General features: G+C 36.3%; 1 protein-coding gene across 2 annotated transcripts in view; it reads right to left on the bottom strand.

Moving 5' to 3' along the window:
- The window catches only part of Acap2 (ArfGAP with coiled-coil, ankyrin repeat and PH domains 2), a 127,872-nt gene that overhangs the window by 66,280 nt on the left and 40,028 nt on the right, over positions 1–21,564 (bottom strand). For both annotated transcript variants that reach the window (XM_005383183.2, XM_005383184.2), the window contains exons 2-4: positions 18,447–18,504; positions 8,603–8,722; positions 8,079–8,132 (exon numbers count right to left, since the gene is read on the bottom strand). In XM_005383183.2, coding sequence (XP_005383240.1) covers positions 8,079–8,132; positions 8,603–8,722; positions 18,447–18,504 — 232 coding nt within the window. The remainder of the gene's footprint in view (positions 1–8,078; positions 8,133–8,602; positions 8,723–18,446; positions 18,505–21,564) is intronic.

Below are 21,564 nucleotides of genomic sequence, written 5' to 3'. Positions count from 1 at the left end.
GAATATAATTAATTTTGTTGCTTTTACAGCTTCTTATATTTATTCATTATTGGTTTCTGATATTCATTAGTCAAATTCTGACTTTCAACTTTCATTTTTTCAATTTAATTACTTTAAAAAGTTTATTTCTGAGGATGAAATTAAAATTATCTTACTATAGAGATTAAGGCCATTATATTCAAAAATATTTTTGAAAATTTTATTTTCTGATCATACATGAGAATAATATTTACTGGACTAAAATGAATTAATGTTTTATTTCATTTACTAAATGCTTAATTTTATAGTATTTCAATATAATTTAAAACATTTTTAAAATATAGAAAATAACATACAGATAAGTATATATAAACATACCATATATGCATGATGAATTAACCTTAAAACATGTATTATTGTGCTTAATATTTAAACAATTTATTTTACTATTATATATCCATAATGAGTAACTTTTTTTCTCTTTTCTTTTTTTTAATTTTTTGAGACAGGTTTTCACTATGTAGTTCAGGTTGGCCTTGAACTCATGGCGATCCTCCTGCCTCAGCCTCCTGAGTACTGGGATTACAGGCATGTGCCCCATGTGCCCCAGCCTATGAATAACACTTTCATAAATAATTACATTGATTCTGAAAAGTCATTTCATTAAAAACCTAAACCTCTTTTCACACCAAAAAGTTATTACATAGAGCTGGGGTGTACCTCAGTAGTAGCTTGCCTAGTATGCATGAAGCCCTGGGCTTGATCCCTAGTACTTAAAAAAAATTAAATTAAATTAAATTAAATAAAGGAATGGCACCAAGCAAATTATGTAGAATTTCAAAACAAAATGAACATTCTATATAGAAAAAGACTGGTATTATAAGCCTCTGTTATTTTGTTAATAAAATAACAAAAGTTCTTTTATTAAATTGGTTACAACAATGACAGATCAAGCACAAGAGTGCCCAATTAAAAACTAGAGCCAGAATTGCACAATCTAGCAGCCTGCCAGGAAACCCTCAAAAACTGTTAATCTCCAAAGAAACAAAGGAAACAGAAAAGATACATTTGAACAACAAAATGAACAGATGCATTTGACAGCATGCCACTAAACTACCTTGAAGACTGCTAGTAAAAAGTTTTCAGTGCTGAGTGATAATTCTGTACATTAGTAACTGTTCAAGCTAACAGCAGTGGTTCAAACCTCTGAATACAGATTATCTTAGAAGACCACTGATTGTTTTGCCAAGTACCAAAACAAATTCCTAGAGATGTCATTCTCAAAATGCTATATAAAAATTATGAAATGAAGTGATATTAGAGAAACACTGTAATTTCATACACAGATAGTATATCTAACAGTAATTGCAAAGTGTAATTTACATTAAGAATTTATTTGGGGAGCAAAGGGTATAGCTCAGTAGCACAGCGCCACATTGACTAGCACACATGAGGTCCTGGATTCTTTGCCCAGCAATGAAAGAAAAGCAGGGGAAAAAAGCAATTCCTCCAAAAACTCTGAAGATCCAGTAATGTATTATACATCAGTTCACATAGGACCTCTCACAGACAAAAGTTTTCACGCAGATGTAAAAAGTGTGCCTGTAGATAGTAATTAAAATTAAATATTATCAAAATAATCAATGAATCTAAACAAACCACTCAAAACATTTGGTTTCATTTGTGACCCTTTTGGGTTTTCTTTAATAAAGAAATGGTATGAGAACATCACTCACTGCTATTTTATACCAAAGGGCACTGCCTTACAGAGGAAGAATTTTACTGAAGTTTGTAAGTTATAAGGAGAATTCAAAAGCTTAGAAGGAATAATTCTCAACTTGGAGATTCATGTAATACTAGTTACTGCCTCCAAAAGACGGCTTACTTAACTGAAGTTCTGCGACTTGATGCACCTATTTCAAGCAACCCTTGAAATTTCTCACAACGTATACTGACAAACTTTGTGGGTTCAAAGTACTAGAAACGGGGCTGAAAATGAGTCACTAGTGAGTCAGTGCTATCATATAAATCTAAAAGAATTGTTAAAAGTATACAGTAAAAGAAAAAAAGAAAAGCCAAAATGTTTCACCCTTAATTTATTGCAAATTCATTTCATTTTATCCCAGAAAATACAGGCATTATTTGGAGAGGAATGAAAGGGGAGTACCACTGAACGACTTGCCCATATGAAATAAAACTTAAAGAGATGAAATAATTCAAACTGTAATTACATACGAGCATTCCTGTCAATGGGAGAGCAATAAATACCCCTCTACCTCTCACTTATGTATATGGCCAGGTAGGCAAAGTTCTTCATTAAGGACAACCACTAAGAATTTTTAAAAACCTCTGTCTGGGCAACTTAAAGACCCTATCTCTAAAATAATAATAATAATAATAATAATAATAATAATAATAACAACAACAACAACAACAACAACAACAACAAATGATCTAGGCCCTGGCAAGGCCCTGGATTCAATTCCCGGCAGAGAAGGTAAAAGAAAAAAAAAAAGACTGAATAATCTAATCCCAATATGGACTTAGTCTGTACTTGGCTGGTATCCCGAACAGTTCTATTATTTTCAAATACTAATTTAAGGCCAAAAAGTCATTTATAAATTCATACCTCTAACACTTTCTCCTAACATGTCCTATACTTTCATCCTAACACAAACTGATAGACCAAAACCAAACTGTCATAAGCTCTACTACAGGAAATAAAGCGGGTCCCACCATCTATCACCTTTTAGAACGTTATTTTTTGAGGGGGTCTTTTTGAGACAGGGTCTCGCTATGCAGTTCAGGCCGGTCTTGAGCTCGCTTATGTAATGCAGGCTGGCCTGGAACTCACAGCAATTCTCCTGCCTCAGCCTCCCGAGTGCCACCATGCCTGGCCAGAAAGCAGTTTTTAAGTTTCCTATCCTGAAATGCTATATAATTAAGATTCCACTGTAAAAAATACTTTTTTTTAAAAAAGCACTTTATATAACTAGGTTTTGCCCATATTTTAACAAATGGCTCTGAGATCATCTTATATCTGATAATAAATAATGCTTAACAATTTTAGAACATTTTATAATTAAATGCCATCTGATAAATCCCCTTCTGGAGAAGCAATGTAAAACTTAGAATAAATGACTCCTGAAAGATTAGAATTATACAATTACTAGCAATATAACAGCAAACAAAATATGCGTCAACCCTATTCACAGCCTAAGTAAAATATAACAGTACTCTAGTGAAGAAAAAAGCTTTACCATAAAGATAAACATTCTGACTCAAGTACACTTAAGTCACTCCTAGTGGGAAAAATTTCACATATTGGTTAGCAAAGAACAAAAATGGCAGATAATACAGTCAGCATATCAGCTAGAAAGGGAATAGAATTAAAAGAAAGTAAATAAAGGATTCACAGTTTCACTGTTATATCTATTAGTAGATACTATTCATCAGATTAAAATAGAAAGGCTCTGGACACCCAGAGATAACGTGACTGAATATGGTGTGTTTAAATTCTTTAAAAATCTATTACAGTTACCAAAAACAAATTTTTACAGCTAAAGACACACTGCCATTCATTCCCCTCAAAATGCTCTCCCTGCTTCCAGTACTCAGTCCATGGCATATACCATGTTCTGAAGCAGTTCTGCAAGTCCTCTTTCATGAATTCTTTAGTTGTACTGTTGTGGCTGCCTCCATGTCCTGGATAATTTACATTGACCATCTCTGGTCATTTTGAGTTTGGAAAAAAGCCAGAAGTCAGTCACATGGTGTAAGAGCCACTGAATAAGGTAGATGAGAACACACCAAAATATTTTCAAAAGCCTGCCTTTCACTGGCTAGCACTCAGTAGCAGCATTCACCACACTTTTGATCATATTTAGTAAAGACATTCATGAAAGAGGACTTGCACTTATGAGTATGGTCTCTAGTTGCATCCATTTACCTATAAAAGTTTTTCTACAGTGGAATACTACTCAGTCATAAAAAGGATAAACTTGAGACTTCTATAGGTAAAAGGGAGTTTATCCTTCTTTATGGCTGAGTAGTATTCCATTGCATAAAAACTTCTATAGGTAAATGGATGCAACTAGAGATCATACTCGTAAGTGAAATAAATCACTTAATAAATGGATGCAACTAGAGACCACTCGTAAGTGAAATAAATCAGACTCACATGTGTAAACATTGTATTGTCTCCCTGGTGTGAGGAACTGAAAGAGTAAATAAGGTCCAAAATGCACAATACTAGTGTGAAATGAAAAGAAATTGTTCAAAAGGAAAAAGGAACTAGGATGGGGGAAAGAAGAAAAGAAGGAAGGGAAAAGGAAAAAACAAAATGCAAAGTATTTATACTACTAGTTTCTTAGTTCACTGAAAAGAAAGGTATGAGGGCCAGGGATATGCGCCTGCCTGGCAAGCACAAGGTCCTGAGTTCAATTCCTAGTACCAAAAAAAAAAAAAAGACTGAAAAAGAAAGGTCTGTGCTAGTATCTTTTGGAGCATTTTTAAAGCCCACATTGTTCATGCTGATTAATTACTTTAAAGGTAACAACACACAATGTATTAACTATTAAAAAAGGGGGGCACTTCCAGAATGGCTTCAGAAAGCAGCAAGAATCATGGGACAAGGAAGCCTTTTCAAAGCAAGGGGAGTATCTTAAGGGGTTAATGGCAATGTGCCTTTTACTGTAACGATCTTATTTAAAATAGTCATAGTATTTTTTATCACCACACACACACACACACACACACACACACACGTTCACCAACATACAATCTTCAGACCTCCAGGCAGACAGATTGGGAGTGATTTCCCCAATAGTAGACAAATTCTCTTTTCTCCCCGCTGTGCTACAGATTGAATTCAGTGCCCTGTCCATCCATGCTAGACAAGTACTCTATCTCTGAGTTGTATCACCAGCCCCAAGTTATCTTTTCAACAACATGGATTTTACAGCCCAGAGTGATCCTGAAGTCTCTCAAGCACAAGAAATAGTGAAAAAAAACTAAAATATTAAATGCCTCAACTGTCTGTTTCTTGTGCTGTTACTGACTGAACAAATGTTTGATTTGATGACTGTTAGAAAACACTGAAGTGCTTTCATAAATGCATAACCTTTGCGTCATTAACATGCCATGACCAAGTCCTTTCTGCCAAGTACTCTTCAGGTAAAAAGAGCCGAGCATAACAAAGTACTTGCAATCACAGAATCAAACAGACAATAATGTAAATGCAAAATACACGATCTTCGTTTGTAAAGATGGGGTAAAGGGAAAGAAAGACTGTAGGACAGGGTGGTTGGGGAAGGCCTCTCTGAGAGGGACTGACCCAAGTCACATGAGAAGAATACGGTGAGGAAAGTAACTGCATGGATGTGGAGAAGAACCCTACACACACAACAGAGAGCAAACACAAAGGCCCTGAGATGAGAACTACTTTGTCTGTTCAGAGACCACCAAAAATCCAAATGTCTATAGGCAGAAAAAGAGTAGAGAGAAGATCAGAGAGCTACAATCAGGCACCTAATCACACTGGTGCTGGTGGGCCCTGGGTAGGGTATAAGCCTGAGTGCAACTGGGAGCCACTGCAGCTGGGGGAGACTACAAATGCACTTGCACTTATAATAGGTCCGTCTGGCTGGTGGGCCCAGAACTCTCTGCAGAAGGGCAGGAAGGGAAGCAGAGACATAAGCTGGGAGGCTATCCTAGGGCCTAAATAAGAGCTGGCAGTGGTTCAGCCTTGGAAGGAGCAGAGAAAACTAGATGGTCTGACTAGGGAATTTAGTCATAGAAACTGTAAGAATAAAAATTAAATTGATAATATTTTCCCGCTACATTGTTTTTCAGAATTATGGCCGTTGGGGTGAGTGTGGTGGGTATCTACCTGTTGGCGCTCACCTCTACACTCTCCTTCCACAGGCTCCTCCTCTACACCATCAAGGGCTGGGAACTTCTAAAGCGTATTTCCCAGCCCTCCCTCCCCGCAAGTGCTTTAAAGAATATAGGAAAGTCTTATATTCTTATACGAATATATTTCTGTATTTTAAAGATAATATAATTATGAAGAAACTATGTTAATTTCTTATTATGTTAATATAAAATCAATAGGGCTGCGGATTTAGCTCAGCGGCACAGCACCTGCCTGGCAAAGGCAAGGTCGTGAGTTCGATTCCCAGTACCGGAAAAAAAAACAGAAAAAAAAAAAAAGAAATTCTTAGTATATTACATTTTAAGATGTTTAAATCTAAAAGATCATTTAATTTCAAAAGAAATCAAACATACTAAACACTAGCCTCTAAGTTCAGTAAAAGACAAAAAGAAAACTAGTAAGTGGTCAAATTGGTGTAAAATATTAAAGCTAAAACTATACAACTTTTAGAAGACAGGAGTAAATCTTCATGACCTTGGATGTAGAAATGAATTCTCTTAACATGACACTAAAAGCACAAGTAAAAGAAAATATGGAAAAACAGGACTTTACAGTTCATCAAAATGTAAAACTTTTGTGCATCAAAGGACATGACCAAGAAAATGAAACACGAGGGCTGATGGCGTGTACGTAGGGCACACGAGCAGCAATCCCCGGTGGGAGGGGCTGTAAAACTACAGAATGAAAGAAAATACCTGAATATTGTGCATTATAAAAACACAATATTTTGAAGTTATAAAAAACTCTATAAAATACAACAACAATAAAAATTTAAAAGACAAAAAGCTTGAATAGACAACAACAGTAACAATGGTAGAAGATACACAAATGGCCAATGAGCCCGTGGAAATTCTTATACTGCATTTGTCATCAAGGCAATGAAAATCAAAACCACAATGAAATACTTTCTCTCCCACTAAGAAGCTATAATTTTTAAAAAAAGAAAAATACTTTGCAGCTTTTCAGAAAGGTAAATGTACAATTGCTGTATGAACCAGTAATTCCACCTAGGTACACACTTAAAGAGTATTGAAAATAGGCACTGCCAGGCCTGGTGGTGCATGCCTGTAATCCCAGCACTAAGGAGGCTGAGGCAGGAGGATCGTCGCAAGTTCGAGACCAGCTTGGGCTACAAAGTGAGCTCAAGGCCAGCCTGAACTGCATAGCAAGACCCTGTCTCAAAAAGACAGGAAAAAAAAAAAACAGGCACTTATGTAGATACTTGTACCTGTCATTTTTGGTACAGCTAAAATTTGCAGTACAATTAAAATAAATACTGGCATATATAACTTCATCCTTAATATACTGAGCAACAAAAATAATTAAGAATAAATTAACTACAAACCATAAAGTAGTCAATTTATAAAGAATGTAAATACTGATGATACTCATGAAGAGACAGCTGCTAATCGTTCACTGCTTCAAAATTTACTATGACAGCCATATTAGTTGAGTTTTAAAAAAAATATTAAAAGTACATAACTTATAAGCTACGGTATTTTCAGTAAACTTTTGGAAATTTATTAAGGAATTTCATGATGTTCCAAAAGTAACAGATATCCTTCATTGTTGAAAGATAAATGCCCTCAAATTTTAAATGTATTTATAAATTGATATTGGCAACTGATTTGGTAAAAGAGATACATTTATAAGTACCTTAAAAGAAACATCTAAATTTAAAATGACTTTTAATTCTTTATTTTTAAATGCTTAAAAAGTCAACAAATCCAGAATTTAAGAAAACAAGTTTAATGGGTATCTACTACATAGATATTAAGTTCACTATATTACACTGGAAAACAAAATACACATATACACAGAGGTCATTTAAATCCACTCAACCAAAAGGCTGTTGACCAATCAGTCATTAAATTCAATGTAATCCCGGGAGTGGTGGTGCACACCTGTAATCCCAGCACTCAGGAGGCTGAGGCAGGAGGATTGTTTTGAGTTTGAGACCAGCCTGGGCTACAAAGTGAGTTCAAGGCCAGCCTGAACTGCATAGTGAGATCCTGTCTCAAAAAGACAATAAATAAATAAATACATACATAAATACATACATAAATAAATTCAATATAACCATTCCATAAAATATTCCATAAAAAAACTTAAGAACTAAAACACTAACATGATCATAGTATAACACCTACTTACTAACACTTACTGTGTGAAAATTTATCATTTCTTGGAGGCTGTCAGAAAACTTGGTTAAACTTGTCTATGAGAAAAAAACCAAAAGAAAAATCAAGTCATTTAAGAGCCAGTGAAATAGGTCAGAAAAATATTATTTTAGTGTTCTTGACAGAAAGCACAAGTTATACTGTAAGCAATAACATTTACTACCTAGGACAACCCCAGTAGCTCAGGGCATGCTCAGCAGTCAGGACCTCACTCTCCCCACCCAGGCTCTCGGGCAGACACTGCAGCCCCCCAGCAGCGGAGAATTCAGTGAATTGGACAAACACTGAGAAGCAGGGTTAGGAGAGTGAGGCTGCACAATGCAAATCAACTTTTAACGCTACTATCTTAGAAAAGACAATTACAAAAGACAATTATGTAACACATCACCAAGAGGCCACAGCTATTCAACTTCTAAGTACCCCAGAACTACTAAAAAGATAAATGGATATATAATTCTTTAATGTCTTTTGCATTTATCACTTTAACCGTAATTTTAATAATACCAACCTCGACTACGGCATCATTACTAGAATACTGTGCTAGGTCACGGATCCCATTCATGAACTGTTTATTTGCAACACAAAAGGCTTTTCCAGTATCAATCATCACAATACAAAGCTTCACAAGCTGAAAAAGAAAAGAAATGACATCAGGCTGAAAATAATTTTATACATTAGTTGAGCAAATTTTGTCAATAAACACATAATTTAACCTAGTTAAGATAAATTATGCTTCATCAAAAGCAACTAGTTGAATTGAAAATTCTTTTTTCCTTTAGCCTATAAAGTTAATTAATGCATAGAAGAGTTGTATATAAAAAGAAATTGACCTTTTAGGACTTAGAGCTGTCTGATACAACAACAAAAAGTCATTTTATCCAGTCAAATTCATTCCCATAAATTAAATCTGTGAAGATTTATTAAGAAACTTCTAGAAGAAAGAAACAGGTAAGCAAGCAGTATGATAAAAAGATACATGTTTTGTCCTGTTTGAACTGTGGTATGGTAGAGGAAAGATCACTAACTGGAATGACAGGTCAGCAGTGCCAATCATTTTGGTATCATTCTATCAAAGCAGATGTCTGAACTGCTTAATCAACCACTACTGTGAAATTATGTATCCAATCCCAACTGTTCTAAACACTGCACTAAGCCTCAGGACTAAGCACCTCTCCAGCTTTCTTTTTATCTCCTATTTGGGACCAAGAAGCATAAGGGTTAAGTTGCTGACCACAATGTTCTGAAGACAAGGTAACACCACACTTGAGGCAGCTGCAGACATTTGGTTCTCACTCCAACCTAGATTAGACAGTTCTCTTAACTAGGAAAATTCACTACTGGAAAAGTCTTCGTTCTAACTTCTCAAGGTCCTGCTCTGCTTACCTCAGCTTTTTCCTTCACTTTCCCTCATGCCCCTCAAACTTATATGAAATCCAATAGATACTGCCAATCCAGAGAAGTCTTTGTCTTAACTCCGAGAGAATTCTGACCTTCCTGGACTCCCCAAAACCATTACTTGTCTCTTTTATTCAAGCCTTCACCGTACACTCTTTTTAGGAGATCAGGGGCCTGGCCAGGCTCCCAATAATCTCCCCTTCCTTTTGTTCCCTATTTTTCACTCCCTTTATTCCCTTTCTTTTCCTTGCTTCTTTCATTCAGACACAGAACATCCTCTAAAAAAATCTCAAGTGAATGTTAAATATTAAAAACAAAAGTGGAGCTGCTCGGATGATGAAGGGAAATGTACTGAAGAGTGGGGAAAGGAGGAACACCAAAAAGAACATAAAGTGCCAAGAAAAACTTCAGAGAACTCCTAAAGGATTTCAAGAGTATTTAAAACTCTTTGGACACAGCAAAACAGAAGTTAAAAATATAACCTCTGTTCTCAAGGAGTTCTAATTCTAACCAACAGGCAAATTCCACAGAGTACAAACAAGTGCTATAACCAAACCATGCATGAGCAAACGAAGAATACCTGACCCAGACTGTGGGGATCAAGGAAAAGTTTCCTAGAAAACTCAGCACAAGATATTGCTCAGCTTGTAACAGATTTGAGAGAGGTAGACCCACAAGTATCAGGTGTAATTTTAATATATAGCCTAGCCCTCCCTCAAATACTTCAGATCAAACCCCCAAGTTCCCAATATCCCAGGCAAGCACTCTACCAAAGATCTACACATCCAGGCCAAGACCTTCTGATATATTAATGTGTATCAAACAGAAAAGATACAACATGCAGCATTTCCCAAAAATATTTGACCGTGAAATTCTCTTTAGAGGGATAACTCCCGAAGGACCAATGTTCTACAAAACCCAGTATAAGAAATGTTGGCAGGGATGTCTTTAAAATAGTTTGCTTTTGCTGGGCATGGTGGCGCACGCCTGTAATCCCAGCACTCAGGAGGTTGAAACAGGAGGATCGTTGTGAGTTCGAGGCCAGCCTGGGCTACACAGTAAGTTCAAGGCCAGCCTGAACTGCACAGTGAGACTCTGTCTCAAAAAAGACAAAAAATAAATAAATAAATAAATAAAAATAGTTTCCTCTTTACAAAATGAAATAAGATGTCTTATCAGAAAAACTGATTCTAAACTTCATAGGAGTAACCAACATGCAAGAAAACAATTTTCTTTGAGAAAGTAATAAAGTGAGAGTATTAGCCTTACATGATATTAAAATACATTACAGTAACTGAAAACTTGGTAGTGAATGTGAATAGACAAACTAGTAAATGGAACAGAACACAGAGTCAAGAAACAGACATAAATATGCAGTATTTGATTAAAGTAATATTCCAGTCAGTGGTGGAGCGAGAAATTCCCCAATAAGTGACGTTAGGAACATTGGATAGCCACCTGAAGGAGAAAGAAATAAGTTGGGTTACAAATTCCAAAATTAAATTCAGATGAAATAAAGATTTAAACACAAAAAATGAAAGCAGAAAACTATGAAAACAGATAATATTTTAAAAATAATTTCAATGTGGGAAAAGTACTTCTGAAAAAGGCACAAATCTCTAAAGTCATAGGAAAAAATAAACAAACCCAACTACTAAAAATAAAACATTCCTGTAAAAAATGAACTTACTCTAAACACAATATGGAAAAACATATTAGCAACAAATTACGAAGGACTAATTTTCCTACCATAACAAAGGGTACACAAAGCATTCTGAGAACCCAACCATCCACCAGAAGAAATGGGTGACAGACTCACACAGATAATTCCCAGAAAAGGGTATGTAAATGTGTCTTCAACCCATAAAAAAAATTCAGTCTTACTTGCAGTAAAAGAAATGAAAATTACCAATTTGTAACAACAGCTGAGATCGCGAAGTTTGATAACATGCTGTTTTGCAAAGGGCAGGTACAGGTACTCTAATACATTATTGGTGGGAATATAAATTGGTAGCTTTCTGTGGAAGGCAATTTAGCAAGAGCCATCAAAATTTAAAACACATATACCCTCTAGCCTACCAATTTCACTTTTAAAGTGAAATCATACGGATCTATTTACACATAAGCCACATAACACATCTGAAGCTATTCATTGCAGGCACAGTAAAATTCAGTTGCAATCTTTTGGGGAGGGGTAGATTTTGAGACATACTCTAGCTATATAGTCCAGGCTGGCCCTGAACTCCCTATATAGCCCAAGTTGACCTTGAACTTGCAGTCTTTCTGCCTCAGCCTTGCAAATCCAGAGATTATAAGTGTCTCACGAAGCCTGGCTTTGATTACAATCTTGTGTCCACTAGTAAACAACTGGATAAATAATGATATAACCATCTAATGTAATAAATTCAGCCATTAAAAAAAATGAGACAGAGTCAGGGATACAGTTTAGTGGTAGAATACAAGCATGCACAAGTCTCTGGTTAAATCCCTAGCAGCAACAAAGGTGGACTATCTCTGTATTAATAACAAATAACAACATCTAAGATACATTAAGAAAAAAAATCAAAATGTAAAACAGGACTAGTATTTTTGTTAGAGTGGGAAGAGTCATTCACACTGAAAAGTGCAAATACCCATGGCCTTTTATATGCTTGAAACATTTCTGCAAGGACACCCAAGAAAGCCAATCACTGTATTCCCCTAGCGATGAAATTAGAATATGACTAATTTCCATTGGATACATATGTCACCTTTCAATTTTATACCACATAGATAGCATTATTTATTCAATAAATTAAATTAACTCAAAATTAATTAACTTAAAAGTTTCTATAAAAAACAGCGAGACAGGTTACTAGTACAGTCGTTAAACACAGGGCTCCGTTTGCTTAGGTTTCAAGTCCTGCTGCCGCACTTAACCACCTAGTGGGCCTGGTGGTTAAAGCTTCAATTTCTTCTTCTGTGTAGCTAGCTAACAGTGGCACTGAACCGTATCATGTTTATATAAAAGGTAAGATAATGTGCATAACAATATCAACACAGACTGCTGTGGGGACATGGTAATTACTCAATAGAGATTTGTGTTTCCAAGGCAAAGTTGTTGTTGTTGTTTTTTATTGTTACCTGCTTTTATTTTGTTTTAAGAAAAGCAAACCAGCATGTCTATCTACTTAATAAGGTAATGGAGAAAGAAGTCTTAAGCAAATTACAGAGGCGGCAGAGGGTTTGAAATTGCACAGAAAAAGAGATACTTTCATTATGGGAGGAAAAATGAAACACGTAAGAACAGAGTCTAAATTTTGAGATTAGGAACAAGAAATAATATTCCCACCAAGCAGAATGAAGGTCATTCCTCTAAGAATGAAGAAAAAAGTGGTCCACCTTAAGAAAATGGTAAAGCATTGAAGAGTTATTAATGTTAACAAGAAAGACACTTGCTTGGATTTTAGAAAAACTGTTTTATATCATAAATTTCAGGATTATATAGCTCCACCAATTGGTTTCACCAAACATTTGTATAACTTTTCCTGTAAGGGTTTATAATACAGGTATGGGGCAGATCAGACAGACAACAGACAGATGCACAGACGGATAGATGGACAGGTAGACAGACTGAATTATTTAAGACAAAGAAAATTCTGTTAAGCATGGTGATGCATCCCTCTAGTCCCTCCCAGGACTCTGGAGGGTGAGGCAGGAGGATCATTTGAGAAACAAATACTTCTGGGAAACAATGCAAGATCCCATCTCAGGTAAGTAGAATCTGTAAAGTTAGTGTTATGGAAAAGAAATAAAGGTCTCTGATGAAAAAAAAAAAAAAAATATGAAATTAAGAACAGACTGGAAGAGTTAACAGCAGTGTAACTCATAATGGACCCAAAAGAGAAGGTACCCAAATGACCATCAGTGGATGACTGGATGGACAAAGGTGCTCTCGGCACACATCAGCATAACAGTAATTCATCCATAAAAAGAAAGCATGCTAAGTGAAAGAAAACAGTCACAGGTCGAAAAATGTATGATTCCGAATGTCTAGAGTCAGAGAAATAGGCAAATCCATAGAAATCTGTATGTCAAATCCATAAAAACAGGAAGATTAGGTTTGCCAGAGGATGGTGGGAAGGGAAAACTGGAAGTGCTAACAGGTAGAAGGTTTCTTTTTTGGGTAATGGAAATATTTTAGAACTAGTGTTGACTGTTACACAACACTGTGAATGTACTGAAAATCATTTTTAAATGGGGAATTTTATGTAAGGTCAATTGTATCTCAGTAAAAAATTACCCAAAAAGTATACTGAAATGAATTTTAAAATGATCTAAAATATTGCAAGTACACAGATGGAAAGAACGGAGTTCTAGGTTAGCTTTGTGAACAGAAGCAGCAGTGAGGCTGAGAACCTGAAGGACCAGAGGCTCCAGTCAGAAAGCAGGAAATCAGCATTCCAGATTTCAGAGATTACAATTCTGAGTGCACTGGCACAGAATAGAGCTGTAGAAAATGGGTATCAGAAAAAGCACTGAGGTCACAATCCCAGGAGTCAAAGAACTTCCTACGCAGAAGCACACACACTGCAGCTCCAGGAGGAAGGACTGAGTGGTGAGGGCAGAAGGGGAACAGCAGGCACAGAGAGACCGAGACTGTGCCTTAGTAGATGACAGCCACCACCAACAGGAGGCCACAGTAGGAGACCTTTACCTAAGAGTACAAGTCAAGTGAGTTAAATTATCTAGCTAGTGGCCCTAGGCTATCTACTCAACAATTTTTTTACTAAGGGATTACCGTCATTGGCACTTGGCCAGATGATAGGAATACCATGTATTTGCCAGCTATTTCTGAATATGTAATATTTTCTCTAATTCTCATTTTTTCACGTGGAAATTGGGGGTGACACCAACTGCTCAATATTACTGTGAAGATTAAAAGATAGATAAGTAAATGCCAGGTGTGGTGGCACACGCCTATAATCCAAACACTCAGGAGGCTGAAGTAGAAGGATCGCTGCATTAGAGACCAGCCTGGGCTACAAAGTGAGTTCAAGGCCAGCCTGAACTGCCTAGTGAGACCCTGTCTCAAAAAGAAAAAAAAAAAAAATTGGGGGCCCGGGGATATAGCTCAGTGGCATAAGCACTTGCCTGGCAAGCCCGAGGTCATGAGTTCAATTCCCAGTACCAAAAAAAAAAAAAAAAGTACACATGGTGTTTTGTGTCCAGTAAGTACACAATAAATGAGGGTCTTTTGGTGGTGGTTTGTTGCTTTTTTCTTTTAAAAATGATCTCCGCCTCCAAGAAGCCAGAGTTCTAGTGAAGAGATATCATGACCAATGTTTATTTAGAATTTACCATGTGCCAACCATGCTAAGCACTTTACATGCATTACCTCATCTTAATCTCGTAAGAATTCTATGGGATGGATGGATGGATGGATGGATGGTTGGATGGATGGATGGACGGATGGACAGACAGACAGACGGATGAACACACATTTTCCCCATTTGGAGATGATGATGCTGAGGCACAAAAAGACTGCACATCTTGTCCAAAGCCATATAGCTACTAGATGGCAGAGCCACGTTCAAATCCAGACAGCTCCAGGCTTTGTACTCTTAACTATTATGCTATGCTACAAACCAAAAATTACAATAATATTAATAGTTTAAATAGAGCAACATGCAAGAAACTGCAACACACACACACACAACACACACAGCCAGAGTTTGGTAGCACTTGAGCTGAGATTAACACGGTGTCTGCTTAACAGGAAGACGCACGCCAGTGAAAAGATGCAACAGACAAAAAATTATATCCAGATGGCAACTCTGATGCATTATGATGTTGCTGATGCCAGAACACCTTGCAGAATGGGTCAGTAATTGGACTCAATAAACAATAGCACTCATGAAGCATTAATCACTAGAAAGAATGTAACTACTGGTAGCATACATTATAAGCACAGTAAGTGTGAGCTAAGTCATCAAGCAAGTTTAACCTGTCACTGACATGATTTACAATGATACCATAGGCAGAACTTGACTTGCACAAAGTTATGAAATCACTAGTCTTAGAGCAATCCAGCCCTGTCCCCCCATTAGTCTTTCAGTGCCAACACCTTTAATAACAACCATTCCTTGCTCCTCTCAGCCTTTCTTACAAACTCCCCTAGCTCTAAAGTAAAAATGACAGGCAACAGCTTAGGAATTTGAGGGAAGTATATTTTATAAGGGATCGAATCTTAAACCCAAAGAAACATCAAAGCGTGGAACTTCAGGGGCAGAGGGAGAAAAATGGAAGCTATTTAAAATGTTGTCAAGGTTCTACCATGCCCTTCATAGCCCTTTGGGTAAGAGACTCTAAAATGAGCCTAGAGTTCCTTCTTATCATTGAAAGTCAGTATTTTAATAATTTTTTTTTTCTTTTTGATTGCACTGGGGATTGAACCTTGGGCATGTTATGCAAGCACTCAGCCACTGAGCTACATGTCCAGCCTTTTTTTTTTTTTTTTAAGACAGCCTCACACTATTTTGCCTAGGTTGCCAGGCTGGCCTTGAACTCATGATTCTCCTGCCTTTACCTTCCAAGTAACTGGGATTAGCAGATACTACCAAAATATGCTATCGCACCTGGATCAGTAATTTGTTTTAGATTTGAGTTTCTTGGTTGTAAGATTCTACCAGTACACCCTGACCACAACCAAATGATGGGGTAGAAGGGAGAGGAAGAAAGAGGGAGAGGGGGAGGAAGGAAGAGGAGAGGAGGACAGGGGGACAAGAGGAGAGACAGCGGGAAAGAGAGAGAACTGCTCATAAAAGCAAAACCATCAGCAAAAACACTGTCAGATTCTGTTCATGTACTTTAAATTTTGAGTTCTGAAAGCACCACGTAGAGTGTTTCATTTGATTTAGATGCAACTGTACATAATGAGGACAGCTATCTTTCTTTACATCACTCTGGGATTTTCTCAAAAGGCTTGTCCTTCTGCATACTCTGTCATACATTTATAAAATCAAATCTGCATTGTCTGTTGTCTACCTTAAAGGTTTAAAATTTTGTTTCAATAAGTACTTGAAAATAAATATAATACCTCAGGGTAAAAACAAAATAGAATTAAAAAGCCCACACATATCATCATTAAGCAGAAAACAAAGGAAAATATTTGAAAATAATACAGTTACCCAAAATTAAAATATTAATGTTTTAAAACACTCGTCTGGAAGCATGCTACTATTTCTTAGAAAGCTGCCCAGTGGTGTGCACTCCCCAGCACGAGTCCTAAAGGCCCCGGGGTACACACGAAGGGCACTAAACTAATACAGAAGCACAGTGCTTCTAAACTGGCTCTGCAGCCTTTGTTTTCTTGGGCTTTGAAATCTTCATGTATAAGGTGGGAATGACAATACTCCTCCTACCTATTTCATAAAGTTATTAGAAAAATCAAAAAGATACTGTACACAGTACTACACAGCTTTAAAAATTATACAGTACAGCCAGGTATGGTGGCACACACCTGTAACCCCAGCTGAGGCAGAAAGATTACCAAGAGTTCAAGGCCAGCCTGGGCTACACATAGAGTTCAAAGTCAGGCTGAATTACATAGTGAGAACTTGTCTCAGAAAAAAAAAAAATTAAAAACTTAAAAATTATTTTTATATACATAGAGAACACAATACAAACATTTCTAAAATTTTCTAAATTGCTGGTATGTTTTACATATGTAACTAATATTATTGGATGCACAGTTTCTGTTCTATACACACTATATAGTACTGTGATTATTTTGTGATTTCAAAACGTTTGAGAATATCCCTCAGAGCATTCAGTCTAACATACATTATAACCTTGCTACTCAAGCGCCTTCCATAGCCAACACTGGGATTCAGCTGGAATCTGGTTAGAAACACTGAATCTCAGGTGCCCCTGAGTTCTGATCTACAAAATCAGAATCTCTATTTTCACAAAATAAGATCCCCACATGATTCTTATGTACAGTAAGCTTTGAGAAGCACTCCTTTACAAAGCAATACCATTTACAATAATCATTATATAAACAGGAAATTATTTCCAGAAAAAAAGTATTTTAAATATATGCGTGTGACTTAATCTCCAGAAATTTAAAATGGTATTTTACTGAACAACAGCTACCAAAGAATGCCAAAACAAACAGAGTCAAAGTCACTTCTAATTCTATGTAATACTTTTGCCTGGTTCTTAGCAGGCAATGCTTCTTTGGACAGATATCCAAAAATATCAATAATTAATATACAACATAGAAATTATGTACATTTACCATCACATAAAATATGACTATATCAATTACAAAGTTTTTTTTATTTTAGAGACTTAAAAAACTAACAAAACAACAATGAAGACAAATTTATAAGTATTTTTGGTGTTACTTTAAAAATGGAAGGAAGCTGGGCATAGTGGCACACGCCTGTAATCCCAGCACTCGTGAGGCTGACACAGGAGGATAGTTGCGAGTTCGAGACCAGCCTGGGCTATAAAGTGAGCTCAAGGCCAGCCTGAACTGCATAATGAGACCCTGTCTCAAAAGGACATAAATAAATAAATAAATATAAAAATGGAAGGAATATTTTAGATTTCATTTATATTTAAAGCTGGTCACATCTAAATAAACAAGAATGGCCAGGGCATGTATATCTGATACTTATCAGCCTCAAAAAGGACAGACAATCTTTTGGAGGAAGAAGCCCAAAACAACCTTCCAACAATGTAAAAGATGCCAGTTTTGAAGTCAGACATGGATATAAATTCTTATTCTCACACTTTAAGATTAGATTTTTCACCAAGCAAAAACTACTTAATGTCTCTAGCCTTAATTTCCTTTTTTATAAAACTGAGATCACCTACCACCATAAAGACATTAGATAAACTAACTAGTACTGTAGGTATTAATACTTTATGGAAAATAATGTTTTAAAAATTAAAAATTTAAAGTGTACCTTATCAAGTTTTAGTTCCAATTCTGCTACATCTCCTTCTACTTCTTCCAAAGCAGCCCTAAAAAAATCAAACATAAGTTATTTCATTTGTTTAAATGTATACTGTAGTCTTGAAAAGTAACTTTTCACTGTAAGTGAGAAGGTGGATACCTAAGAATAAATTACCAAATGCTTCATAATCATGCACTACAACAGACAATACAAATATTGTTTAGCACAACGGGAGAACACATTATGCTGACTTACTCGAAGAGTTAATACTCAAATAAATTAAGATAATTTAGAACTATTTAGTATATATTTTTAAAAATATAAATAAGAGTTTGTAAGCAAGATGCTGGAAAATACAGAAAAGACACACTCTAATAAATAACCTCAAATCCTACCTCTATTTAAAAAAAGAAATTTTAAAAGATGAGCCTTACAAAAAATCAGATTTCTGGACAACAAAGCATATGCAACCGAACAGCAAAGCATTACTGACAACCCAAAGAGGACTTTATTTTTAGAAATAGTTCAGAAAGATGTTACCTATTTTAATCCATCACTTTGTTTCCACATGAACAAATTTATTAAAAATCAGAATCAAGTACTACTAAATTTTACAATAATCTTTCTCACAAAAATACAATTTCAACACAGAAAAATTAGCAAAGGTTACATTATGCAAACAGCAGAAACTAAATAGTAAACCAGACAGTCTTACTGACCACAAGGGATGATGGAATTGTAATGCTACTTAGCAGCTGATACCACAATACAGGGCAGCATTCAAAAACTGGGAAATGTGTCTCAAGCAAAACAGCAACACCTAAAAACTTTTAAAAATAATAAAGAGTACATATTAAGAGTAATGTACAACAAAATACAACTCATCTACTTCAAGTTATTTATGCCATCTCTTCACTTCTGCAATGGAGACAGAACTCAGAGCCTCATGCACACTGGGCAAGTGCCCCACCACTGAACCACACCCTCAGCTCTAGTGCATTTTAATGTACTCAGCAGTTTTATGATGGCTACTTTAGGAAGTAACCAAAATCTGTTTTCATTGGGTAGTAGCAAGAAAGTAGCCATCCAGACAAGCTAGATGGGATACTCAGTAAAATATTTTCAGGCAACAGAGATAGAGGAAAGACACCTATGATATAAACTTTATTTCTACAACTACCTATTAGCCTCTGGGTGACCTCTGAATAATCACCTTACTGGCTTTCGATTCTACTTCTCTCTCTGGTGACTGATCTATCTATCCATCTGTCTATTTATTGACAGAATCTTGCTATGTAGTTCAGGGTGGCCTTGAACTCACGATGTAGCCAAGCTGGACTCAACTCACAGCAATCCTCCTGCCTCAGCCTCCTGAGGCCTGGAATTATAGGCATGTAACACCTCACCCAGCTCTGGTGACATTTATCTTTTTAAAGTCTGTAAATCTCCAAAGTAAGAAAGTAACTACAAAGTAGTTTATTCAGTAAAGAGATGCCATTATAAAATGAGATAATCCAACACACATAGCTCCATAAAGTGGGAGGTGGTATACCACAGCATAGAAGCAGAAACATTTCACTCCTAGCAGTTGGCTGTTGTCTTCAACGGTTTTCTCAAACTTCATTATTCCCTAAAAAACATTTCCCCTTTACTTTATACCTTACTTCCTTCACCTACTCATCATTTAAACTTATTTCACTTGTGAAAGCAAGTATGTGTATACAAAGATATTCACTATAATAGTCTAGAAACCCAGATGCCCAACAACAGGAAGAATATAAATAAATGATGTATCCACCCCATTATGAAGAAAGTAGGTTTTGTTGTTGTTGTTGTTTATTTTTGTTTTGGTTTTTGGTTTTGGGTTTTCTGAGACAGGGTTTCACTGTGTAGTTGAGGCTGGCCTTGAATTCACTATGTAGTCCAGGCTGGCCTCAAACTCACAGTGATCCTCCTGCCTCAGTCTCCTGAGTGCTGGAATTACAGACATGCACCACCACGCCCAGCAGGAAGCAAGTTTTTAAATGAGGCTGATCTGTATTTACTGATAAGGAAATATGTACATGATAGATTATTACATAGGTAGAAAAGTAAGCTACAAAATTATGTACAGTGGGAGCCCAACTTTGTGCTTGACAAAAAAACTGCTTAGATACATATGGGAAAACAACTGGAAGCATATTTATCAATCAATTAACTTGGAAAATGGAGACTGAAGATTAGAAACTGTAAGTGAAGATTTGACTTTTTTTCTTTTTTTGAGACAGAGACTCACTATTTGGTCCAGGCTGGCTTTGAACTCTCAATCCTTCTGCCTCAACCTCCTAAGCGCTGGCATGATAGGCAAGCACCTCCACACCCGGTAAGGATTTTCACTTTTTACTAATACTGCTAGATTGCTTCACTATTTTTAACAATTACTCATTTTTAAGTAATTTTTAATGTTAATAAAGAGGGGAGAGATGGAAGTTCAAACATTTCCTCCCCAAGATCTAGCTTGCTGTAGAACCCCTCCCCTTACCCATCATGCCACTGACCTGGCCACCGCCACCACTGGCCTCTCCAGCACCTGAGCACAGCTCTGCTGTGTTCACGCACCAGCCTGAGCCCCTTAGCAGAGCAGACACTCAAATATTTGCTACATCAAGGAAGAAACTCATCAAGCTTTTGATTTTCACATACTTTTTCATTCATATTTTTAACCTTTATTTATCTTGACTCAATCTTCCATTTCTTTCAAGCAAATTGGTCAAAATGAACAGCTTCAGATTTAATTTAATCACTGGTTTCCACTAAACATATGGCTTGAACGAAATCTTACTGACATTCTTCAACATTATTTCATTGTGCAATTCTATTTTACTTTTGTGAAGAAACCGTTTTCAAGAAAGGTGTGAGTTTATGTACTAGAGAAAATGTCCACTTTTCACCTGTCATTTAAAAACACACATTCAAAGAATCTGATATCTTATCCTGAAGTTCAACATTACACCTTCTCTCTTAAAAAAAAAAGTTATCGATCATCTAGGCTGTATGTGCAAACTTGTACCAACAGGCTAGCAGCTATTGTCTAAGGCAGCCTGGTTCATTAATAAGTATTTCTTAGTATAAGAAGGAAAGCACAAGG

The sequence above is a fragment of the Chinchilla lanigera genome, unplaced genomic scaffold (genome assembly GCF_000276665.1).
Source record: "Chinchilla lanigera isolate Chin_1 unplaced genomic scaffold, ChiLan1.0 scaffold00019, whole genome shotgun sequence".
In the NCBI taxonomy this organism is placed as follows: Eukaryota; Metazoa; Chordata; class Mammalia; order Rodentia; family Chinchillidae; genus Chinchilla; species Chinchilla lanigera.
The sequence above is the reverse complement of the archived record's forward strand: the minus strand, read 5'-3'. Positions and strand labels throughout refer to the sequence as shown.